The 11,270-nt window shown below is 39.5% G+C and overlaps 1 protein-coding gene across 4 annotated transcripts in view; it reads right to left on the bottom strand.

The window, feature by feature from the left end:
• Positions 1-1,745: 1,745 nt before the first annotated feature.
• LOC142895999 (sodium- and chloride-dependent GABA transporter 2-like) overlaps positions 1,746-11,270 on the bottom strand; it is a 15,312-nt gene continuing 5,787 nt past the window's right edge. For 2 of the 4 annotated variants that reach the window (XM_076037414.1, XM_076037413.1), the window contains exons 2-15: positions 9,989-10,179; positions 8,622-8,756; positions 7,433-7,573; positions 7,119-7,197; positions 6,897-7,029; positions 6,578-6,712; positions 6,112-6,215; positions 5,632-5,756; positions 5,377-5,489; positions 4,828-4,965; positions 4,647-4,749; positions 4,457-4,557; positions 3,985-4,155; positions 1,746-3,901 (exon numbers count right to left, since the gene is read on the bottom strand). In XM_076037414.1, the coding sequence (XP_075893529.1) occupies positions 3,791-3,901; positions 3,985-4,155; positions 4,457-4,557; positions 4,647-4,749; positions 4,828-4,965; positions 5,377-5,489; positions 5,632-5,756; positions 6,112-6,215; positions 6,578-6,712; positions 6,897-7,029; positions 7,119-7,197; positions 7,433-7,573; positions 8,622-8,756; positions 9,989-10,175 (1,776 nt within the window). In that variant the 5' untranslated portion in view covers positions 10,176-10,179 and the 3' untranslated portion in view covers positions 1,746-3,790. Of the gene's footprint in view, positions 3,902-3,984; positions 4,156-4,456; positions 4,558-4,646; positions 4,750-4,827; positions 4,966-5,376; positions 5,490-5,631; positions 5,757-6,111; positions 6,216-6,577; positions 6,713-6,896; positions 7,030-7,118; positions 7,198-7,432; positions 7,574-8,621; positions 8,757-9,877; positions 10,180-10,304; positions 10,407-11,270 lie in introns of those variants that run through there. The other 2 variants (XM_076037412.1, XM_076037415.1) reach the window with 2 other exon arrangements.

Genomic DNA, 11,270 nt, shown 5'->3' with positions numbered 1-11,270 from the left:
TTCTTCCGGCCCACTTGTCTTTCCATTAAGTTTGAACTGATATTTTGGCACCGTTGCTCACACTTATTAACTGTTTAGATTAACAAAGGTATTTAACAATTCTAGAAACAAGTAATTCAAATTCATATATATACTCCTTATGTATTAAATGTGTCATTCATAACTAGGATGATATGAGTGACAATGTGCTACTACCTATATAGCCCTTTTCTATAGCGTCTTCTCTTCTATAATTAAGTAAAAAAACAAACAAACAAAAAAACCCTATGAAGTTTCATGGCAGTATATTGGCACCTTTATTTGCGAAGGTTCCCTCACCTTCCACCATCCCCGCACGCCCAGCATTAATGAGCGAGCAGAGCACTCTTTCCCTGCCAACACGTGACTACATGCAAAGGGGGAGAAAAAAAAAAGCCAGGGGGTTATTAACAGTTCCCGTCTAGGTAAGCAGCTTAAACGAGGCACCCTGTATGAGATTTACCAGCTCGATGCATAGAAAAGAATCAGCCGTGGCGTCGGCTTTTTTTTTTTTTTGCTGCTCCTGGGCTTCACTTTTGTGGCCCAAATAACAAAGCATTTAATCTAAAGCTGTTTTTTTTTTTTTTTTTTTAAAGCCTTAATGAAATCCTGTCCACTTTTTATATAGCACATTAAAAACATTGCTAACCAAAAGTGCTGCACAGGAATCCATGAAATGCAAACAAAAACCCGACAAATGCAAAATAAGAGGATTTTTTTTGTTTTGTTTTTGCACTGATTTTCTATGTAAATTGTGGGAAAATGTGATGACAAGTGCATCGTTCAAAGACAATATATAGCATATATAGCATTTCTTAATGTAGAACATGTCCCAAGTCTCTGCTGCAATTGAGCTTTAAAATGAGCAAAAGGATTTCCCTTGAATGTTTAAAACTTGTGGAATATTTCGCCTCCAAAGGTGTGATGTCATAATGATCTGTGTGTTTTCCCCCTCAAACCAGGACTTGTTTTTTTTTTTTTTGCATCTAGTCCTTTTTCTTTTCAAAACATTTGTGACTGTAGATAGTGAATGATGAAGCACTTTGGTGACTGTCAGGCCTACACTATTATTTTTTTTCAAAATAAAAACCTGAACCGTCTTTTGTGGGGGGAAAAAAACATTTGGCGTATTTGCAAGTTTTATTTCCGCATGACTGTATTCCAAGCACGTTTCTGATTAAACACTAAAATAAATAAAATAGTCTATCGCGGCCAGCGATACTTGATACATTGCATAACAAAACAGAAATTGGACACAGAAGATAAAGACAAGCAGGTTCCAGTGCTTAACTCTGGCATGTGATTGTTTTTTATTAGGAACATTTTTTTTTTAATAGTGATTAACAAAACCCCTGAAATATGTGATCACCGTTTTCAACATGAGATATTCAAAAGAAATATTTTTAGGAAATAAACAACATACAAAGCATGTTTATCTCTGTTACAGTTTTCATGATCAAATGAAATTAATATAACGCGTACATTAAAAAACAATTTTTTACTATGGAAATTTGTTTTTTACATATGAAAGGCACTCGTGAGAAATGCATCTGTGGAAATGTAAAATGGTGTAGTGCATGGCTTGACTTTTAAGTAGTTATTTTGTCATCTTTTTTCCACAACTAAAATTTAAAATGATGCATTATACACAGTTATATAAATTGTAGATAGCCCATCTGATTACAAGTTCATACATTTAGGGTGTTAAGTTGGCATTTTATCAAAGATTCTTTTTTTTTTTTTTTTTAAATGGCACAATAACAAAATACTTGTGCAATTATTAAATGTAAAAATATCATCTCTGTTTGTGCATGATTAATAAAATAAAATCATTTTCTGCCACTTATAAAGATTCTCTTTTAAATGCCAAATATGTATATTAAAGCATTTGCAATTTCCAAAAGAAACCATTGCTATACACATATTTTAAAAATACAATAGATTGTATAAAACTGACCCAAAATGATACAATTGTTGGCAACTATGACAATATGAGCAGGGCTATTTAATGTAAAACCTATAATTTATCAAAACAATAAAAACAATTTACATGACTCATCTTTTCTGGTCATCACAACTCACTCACTTTCCTTTTGGTTGAACTGAATAAACAAACAAAACAAACACAAAGGTAACTTTGTCAGATGACTCACTGGTGGAAATGCTCATTCTGAATTTAGATAAGATATTTCTGGAAATTTACTGCAACAAAAAAGTGACAAATCTCTGAACCAGTTTGGCAAGGGCTTATCGTTGCTGCCCTAAAAGTGTGACTTCAGTAAGGCAAGATTGATATGTTACAGGTTGGCTGAGTATAAAGCCAAAGATTTGGTCCGACTAAACTACCAATTATGTCGCTGTCTCGCTAACTGCTTCCGTCACAGTATTACTCAGAGTTACTGAACTGCTCAACTTTATTTGGCTCCACAGTGCATTATCATTATTACCAATATGGTCATTTGACAATTATTTCCCTCTTTGTTTACGATATCAACTCTATCCCTCTCCGCAAAGAGCCATAACGAGACTTGGTATCAGGAGCAGCAGGTGGCGCTAAGGCCTAATAAAATAGTAACACCAAGGGGACTCAGGCACTCCCTTGAATGTGTTCTGTAAGACACTATATTTACAGCCAAGGATAGTTTAGAATAGAGTAGAACTCAAAGTAACCCTTTTAACAGTGTTGGGAATGGATAAAGAACTCAAAGTTATTTAGATTGCTGCTGTCATTTTCACAGTTCCCCATTTGAATGTCCTGCTATCTTGAAGTTGATTATATAAATACATATAAATGTATATCTATATATAGATATAGATATACATACACATGTATTTATATATATATGTATAGATATATATCTATATATATCTATACATATATACATACATACATACATACATACATATATATATATTAGTAAAAAATCAAACTGTGGACAGGTCAGAACCAGAGAGAGGCTGCTCAGCCCCAGTAACCTTTCTGACCACGTTGCCGTGTGGAACGCAGGCATGTAGGGGTGAAAACAGAGGGACACACAACACAAATAACAAGGGCTCGGGTTACAAACCCTTAAGAGGCAGCTTGACGGCGCTCTCTCTTCAAGGCAACGTCAGTCTACTGGGTCCTTTACACAGCTGACAACTGTGTGTTGCTACAATAACTGGATCACTTGATAACAAATTACTTGATAACAAGTGGAACTGTGAAGACCTGAGACACTAAAACTCAGGAATTTGCACAGATATCGTTGTTTGTTTGATTTTTTTTTTTATTATTATTATTTTTTTTTTTACCAAACCTGTCTTGAGGTGACTGTGAGGACGCAAGCAAATCACTGCCTTTAGCCGTGCGAGCAAACCATCAGCACGGTCAACAGCAGCAGCAGCTTCCTGGGACGTGTCATTAGGAAGTTTTGAAAACGCACTTGAGAAATAGAACAGAACAAGGATTTTCTGCTCCGCTGGCGTTTCAGCTGTGCGGCGCCTAATGCGATGAAATTACTTCCACTGTGCCACCGCTTCAGCAGCCCAATGATTCTGAAGCAGGTGTTTGAGACAGAGGTGACCCAACTGGATCCCACTGGGATGCACATGCAAGTGATTGAGCATCAAAGGCCAACCAGAGGCCAGTGGATTTGGAGCACTTACACTTTTGGGTAGAAAACACTGGCCCATCAAAAAAAGAAATTTGGAAAACGATCACATTGCTGAGGATGAGTGTCGTTTTTTTTCTCAGTAGTTTTAGTTCATGTGAAGTAGCACCTGTTTGCCACTAGGACACAATCATGTCGGGACACGTGGTCAAGTCGGACAGTTCCAGGGCTTTGTTCTCTGGTCCGTTGAGAGACAGCTCCTCAGCTGGAGTGCACAGCGTAGAGAACCTCTGACAAAGAGAGAAACAGGTTGTCGTGAGTTGCACATGCAAAATGAATTGCAAGAGCCGCTCTTGGAAACGCACATGCGTACCTGCCATAGCGTGCCGGGAGTGACGCTCAAATTGTAAATCATGAAGATGGGAACCAAGAGTGTGGAAGACAGAGTGAACCACCAGCCCAGTGCATTGCCCCACCACGGGTACGGGGTGACGTTGTTGAACTTCAGTGGAGTGTATTTGACCAGGGAGAAGATAAATGTTGCCTGAAAACAGAAGACCAATTTGAGAAACACTTTGGAGAGCAATAAAACAACACAGATAATGAAGACAAACTTCTTGGAATGAATGAACATCCACAAAAACAGACGTCATTTTTGCTCTCAGCTATGTACTTTGTCAACCAATGCTGGCAGCTAGCTGCTTCTCTCGGCAAATACACTCATATATGCCTCCAATCTGTGACTTTAACCACTGTGCATAAAATGACTGTTTGATTTGCAGGCAATTTGGAAGCCGAGAAAGCGGCACTTCAGCCTTGAAATGAGAAAAGGGACTCCAACTCACGGCGCATATCAACGGAGTGACGTATTTCAGACAGTACTTGATCAGGGGCAGAGGCCTGTATCCGATCATGTCTTCGAGGTTGTCATAAAATCGGTCTGCGCCTGTGGGAGGGTCGGAGACGTGGCAGGGAGTGAACTCAGCGTCACGGCACGGAAGGCCGAGCTGACGCAGCCTGTGCGTTATTACTGACCGTATACCCAGCCAATGCAAAAAGACTGCAGGATGGCAAAGAGCAGAAGCGTCATCCCACTGCAGGAGTAGTAGTCAAACAGCTGGAAGATGTAGAGTCCACCCTGTGTCATAGGCAAGAGGGCTGTGAGTTAGCGGCGAGCGGCGCGAGCGGGAAGGTTTGCGACGACGCTTGATCTCACGTCTGTGACCATGACGAGGCCGATGAAGAAACAGAGGACGCTGATGGCGAGAAGCAGGATTTTACGCCGATGGCCGACGTGGAAGAAGGACGGGTTCAAGTCTGAAATCGCAGTGGTGAGAGCTTCCAAACCTACAAACTAAAACATCGGACAACGTAAATCAATCTGCACATTTCTGCAACTGCACGCTAACGCTAATAATAAAATGGTAACTGTGATTTGTCAAAGACTGCAAAGTAAAGCTGGCCCAAGCCTGTGAACTCTGTCACACGTTCTTGAAAAAAAGTCCCATTTTATATCTATTTTCAATCTATCTACGAAGTAACAGAGATCTTTGTGACAACACCATGGGCTTATTTCCAGAACTTGGTATGCTAGCACACGCTTTCTGAAAACTGGAGCAGGTCAACGAAGTAGACTTTGGCGTGGACTTGCTTTAGTTCTGGGGAAGTTCACTCACGTATTTGAAAACACTAGTACAGATTTCTTTTTACATGCCACTGGATTCTCCAGGACCATTTTCCAAATTCTAAAGAGACGCTGGCACACCTGGCTGTCGAGCCCCAGCAAGATGATCATGACGAAGAAGAAAACTGCCCACAGCTGAGGAACAGGCATCATGGCAACTGCACGAGGATAAGCAATGAACGCCAAGCCGGGGCCTGAGGTGGAAAAACAAAACACAAAACTTGTTCACAAAAAGAATATCAAAATATTTGATTTACTAAATATACATAAGTTTATATATATTTCTGCAATTTCTTAAAATACCCTTGTGTTGAAAAAGAGGTTTTGCATGCCCACCTGACTCTGCCACCTTGGAGATGTGTATGTTCTGTTCATATGCCATAAATCCGAGGGCGGAAAAAATGGCGAAGCCAGCGACAAAACTGGTGCCGCTGTTCAGGAGACACAGGTACACACAGTCCCTGAAAGAAAGGGACAAAAAAAAATATTTTCACATGTTCAGAGAAACCCTAGTAACAAACAGGGAAGCTGCCTTTTTTTCATAATCTAAAAAAAAAATGGGCGTAACAAAAGGGTGAAGCTTTGATGTTTGGGAGTCACTTCCCTCTGACCACTCGAGAAGAATTTTACAAAATGATGCAACGCATAAATGTCCTCTCATCTGATCTGAAACATGTATTTTGAACTTTATTTTGCGACTGTTTTTGTACTATATTAGTTGTCCTCATTTTGGAATCCACTTGTTGTGAGTGCGCTTTAATTTCTAATTCTGTTGTGGAAGTCTCATTTTGAGCTGAAGTGGACGAAACAACTTACTTGTAACAGTTATTGTTGTACTTATTGTAGCTGCCCAGTGCAGTCAGGCAGCCGATGCAGATAGCGTAGGAATAAAATATTTGCGTGCCAGCATCCATCCAGACCTACAATATAAAGGGACAAAAATGTTAGCATAAGCATGTGCAGCGAATCTACAACGGATCCCTTTTTCAACCTCTTGTCTGCGTACATTTTGCACCACACAACTGGCATAAATGGAACAGTGATCTGCAAAATGGGCATTTTCAGGAGGAAGTTGCATCCAGGTCATGACCCTCGTTGTCACCACAACAAAGTATGAGGCATCATCTCTGTGGTTTAAACAGCAGCAAGGCTGCATCAACGGACAAAGCCATCGACAAAAATGTATTTATTTATTTATTTTTAATCACAGATGAACTACATTAAAACAAACCAAGCCAGCCACAGACCTCCAATCCAGAGAGTGGCTACGATCTGCTGTTACCTGGGGGTCACTGAGGCGGGATGGATCTGGCAATAAGTAGAACTTGATCCCTTCCATGGCTCCGGGCAACGTGAGTCCACGAACAAGCAGCACCAACAGCATCAGGTATGGAAACGTAGCCGTAAAGTAAACGACCTGCAAGAGAGAGTGACAGCGCCACGTGCGTGAGTTTTGGATAAAATGGCTGTCCAGTCGAGGTGCGAAATCGAAACCCTCATGGTCACTTTCCAGAAAATCACCAGAGGAATTTGTCAACAGACATTACATTACATTTATAAACAGGTGTTCAACACAACAGAAAATAAAGTTGTTGAGCAACCTTCCCGGTGGACTTCACTCCTTTCCAAACGCAAAAGTAACAGAGGACCCAGGCTAGCAGGAGACACAGAGCCAACTCCCATCGGATGTTGCCCAGCTCGTGCACGCTCCCTGTGACGTTTAAAATTCTCCTCCTGCAATCACATTGCCAGCCACTAATCAGTATTCAATATTTCAAAAGGCAAAACAAAAGAACAAAAAAGAAGATTGGGTTCAAACTTACTCCCAAAACTCCCTGACAGGGGAAGTCGCATTTACCGTCTCGTTAAAACTTCCACCCCCATCAAACTCCACACACGTCTCTGAGGCAACACAAGAGAAAAACGCATGAAGCTCTCCAATCAAAGTTGTCATTCAAGTTAAAATTACATGCACATACTTTGCATTACATACACTTTCATAACAACACGAAGTCTGATTTGCACTCGTGTCTAGTTTGGGGATTAGACTGTTTGCAGCTGCAGTACTTGGTCAGTGCACCAAATCCAGAACAAACATTTTCCTTCATGCATGTTTGCTTTGTCATCGTCAACCTACCTGTGTTCCAGCTGTTTCTGCAACTCGCCCAGGGAAGTTCAGAGTTAAAAGAGAAGAAGAGATAGAGGAAGGCCCAGGCCAGTATCACAATGTAGTAGATACTGGAGTATAGAACGACCACCTGACTGCCATAACCCATCCCTGAAACACACAGACAGACAGAGCAAGCTCAAGACCCAACTAACAGCAACAAGGGTTTGCAAACAAATTTAGAATCTTTCTGGGTAAAAACATTATTGTGAGACTTATGATGTTCAAATATTTAAAAGGTTTTTTTTTTTTTTTTAATAATTATCTACACACAGTACATACAGCAAAGCAATAAAACGTATGGTTTTCGCAAAAGAAGAAGCACATAATAAATATAAAAAATATCAGATATAAACTTCACTGACACTCAATCGATGTACCACTTGAAGTTTAGTGTCAGGGAAACAATATTAGGCTGGTAATTTACCTACATATTTTATTTACTTATTTATTTTATGTGGTGGTGATGGTTCAGGGGGGCAGGCAGGGAATCATTAACCATGGACCGCAAGGTGAACCATTGGGACAGAAGAAACACCAGGATGTGTGAAATTGTATACGTTCATGAACCATTATGTTCAACTGTTGTGGCGCGAGATGTCTCATCCGTGTTTGACGTTAACCGAGGTGATTTGCACCCAATAGTGAATGAATCATGTTTCGAGGAGGAACGGTGCAGAGCAGTCACACGTACAGGTGTTTGAGTCTGGGAACTTCTCATTGTCTTGAAACGTTTTTTCAAAAATGAAATGTAAAAATTAAAAAGAAATTAAAAAAAGGTGTGTTTTCTGGATTTTGTACTTATTATTGTTATTCTAAATAACATGTCACATGTGTTTTAACTGAAAGAGCTTTAGTGAATGAAATCCATGGAAGTAGTAGTGCACTGCAGCATTCATCCTCCTCACAGTTGTATAGTCTTGCAGATATATTATAATCATTTTTTCAAATATTCTTTTTGTAGTTTCTATGGCTCTCATCGATTATGTCGAAACGCCAAAAAAGCTTGTACTTAACACATGACATTCGATCTGCTTCAAACATATCCTCTTTTAAAATTTCACCAGTTCAAACAGTTCTTACACTGTATCAGCAAAAACATAAATACTGTTCATGTATTTCTTAAAATGTCGAAATGTGTTCGATTCGAATGTCTTACCTTCAAAAAGAGGACATATTTTCTTCCAGCATGTTATGCTTCCCTGTTTGGTGTACTGCCCCAGCGAGGTCTCCAGGAGGAAGAGGGGGATGCCACAGGTGAACAGGAACAGCACATAAGGAATGAAGAACACACCTTGGAAAAAGAAACAAGTGGAAGAAGTTGTTTAAATGTCCAATGTAAGGCTTGTATCAAAATTAAGAGTCAAATCCAGTGGTGGTGAAATCCTGCCAACTGTACCAAGTTCAAATCACAAACCATTATCTCTGGCACAACTTGTTCCAGGCGTAAGCCGATTAAAAAAAATCGCTTTACACTTTTTATGGTGGTTAAGGACAGTAAAAAAAAACCTGACACATAGCGAAGTAAACAAATCTGAAAATCAGCTGAAGGAAGATTCTTCCAGCCATTGCATAAGCATCCACATGATGAGATCAAAAGGCAGAAAAGAGAAGGAGGAGCAGGAAACAGGAAGGAACTGAGGTTTATCAGCCAGCGTTAAAAGGGACAAAGTGAAGCCACTGGAGGCGATCCAAGTGACAGGAAGGGTGAAGCCGAATGAAAGGCAAGAGGTGGACCCTTCAAAATAAACCGACATTATTTACCGGTAAAATGTGATGTGAAAAATAACGCCAGTTACAAACCTGAACAATACGAGCCTCATTTTCACACGTTTGGATAGGTCAGATTTTTGTCACCTTATGTAAGGGGAATAGTTAAACTCAGCCTTCCAAGTCAGAAGCTAGTTTTAAGCTTAAAAACTAAAAGTAAGCACATTTGTGTTTTGTTGATTGATTCTGTGTTGTAAGTGTGCTTTGTGGCAATTAAATCAAACACTTGTGGGAAGGCTATTTATTTCTCTTTTAAATGATGCCACATTTGTAAGCGATGTGCCTTCGATGGAGGAGCAGCAGAGGCGACTATGTGGGTTGCGCAAATGAAAATAAAAACGCTCATTCTGCCGTTGACTTGTTTGTTGTTGTTTTTTTTGCGGAACAAATGACAGAAAGCTAAAGAAGCAAGGCACATTGGCTTTCAAATGTGGCACCATACATAGGGAAAAAACATTGTTAGCGTTGTTACACAAATAAAGAAATATATATATTATTAAGAAATATATATATATATATATATATATATATATATATATATATATATATATATATATATATATATATATATATATATATATATATATATATATATATATATATATATATATATATAAATAGTCTACCAAATGCAAATGTTCTCACTTTCACTGCTGAGTTCAGTTCTCTGTCATCAAACGCTGTTTCCCTGTGTTCAGTTACACATCTGGACATGGCACTGTTCCGGTAGCCTCAGAATGAAGAACCTGAACTCACCTCCTCCATTCTTGTAGCACAGGTACGGGAACCTCCACACGTTCCCGAGGCCGATGATTTGTCCTGCCACAGCCAAGAGGAACTCAATTTTGCTTGACCACTCTCCTCTGCTGTGGGAGGTGGGTGCGGGGTGGCTTTGATCTATCTGCAGCTTGAACTTGGTCTCTGGACCAAAATGGGAATCCATTGCTCTGCAACGACAAAGGATAATGGATGAAGGCCAATGGCACTTGTGTAAAACACCTGCCATTCAAAAAATACATAATAGACTTGTGACTAAATAGGTACAAAAATTAGTCTTGATATGAAGAAGTACCTCTCGATGTTCGTAGTGTTCCTGTTATACAGTTGTCACAGAGTTTTGTTGATATTTGACTATAGCGACGACTTGCCCTCATCAATGATTTATCCTTATCAAATTGCGTGACGCAGTGGCTCAGGGAAATATAGAATAAGACGCAGTCGTGTTTGGTTGGATGAGTCTTTGTTTTCAATGTTTGACAGCGAGTACGAAGGGAATGAATTATCCAGCTGCAGTTGTAAAAACGTAATTACTTCTCATGTAATCACAGTGCACAGTCCAAATACTGCACGGTGAAAACTGTCCCTGCTTTGCCTGTCAGCTTCCAATTAGCACGCTCTGCTGAGGATGAAATTGAAAAATGAAATGAAAAGCAAAAATTCAATAAGGAAGTTAGTTATAATTTCACTTAAACTATGTAATATTATTTTAAAATCAAAATCAAGGTTTTTAGGACCACAGAAAAATTAATTATATATTTAAAAAAAAAATAATATCAAAAATACACAATTGCAGCAGTCTTACTATTGGGTCAACTGAGGTTCAGTGCTGCTTGGCATGAGGATAATTTCCCCATCAATGTTGATTTTGTGCTGCTTTCCCTGAATTTAACATAGGAGGAAACCCTTATAGACAAACATGCAAACTCCACACAGACGATCCGGCTTGCCAGCAGGTTCAGGACCGCTACAGGCAATGTGTGACTGTGAGGTAACACCACTCCTTCCTCCTGCCAACTAGACACTAGTGCAAACTTATACTTGTAAGGATAATTATCAGGTTAAAAATGATCAAATTGTAGAACATAGGAGAAAAGTGCAGATTGAATACCAAGGGATGGTAATGGGACTTCACAACATTCTCACTGCTGCTGAATTGCCAACAAGGTTTCAACCGGCAGGGTCAGACAGCTGCACAATGAGTTGCCCCCATTCTCTTTGTGGGATTCTTCAAAATCTGAAGTGTGTATGTGTGTGTGTG

The sequence above is a fragment of the Nelusetta ayraudi genome, unplaced genomic scaffold, assembly GCF_046127955.1.
Source record: "Nelusetta ayraudi isolate G7.1 ecotype Tasmania unplaced genomic scaffold, CSIRO-AGI_Nayr_v1 ptg000050l, whole genome shotgun sequence".
Classification (NCBI taxonomy): Eukaryota; Metazoa; Chordata; class Actinopteri; order Tetraodontiformes; family Monacanthidae; genus Nelusetta; species Nelusetta ayraudi.
Note: the sequence above shows the minus strand (reverse complement) of the source record. Positions and strands in the feature narration are given on the sequence as shown.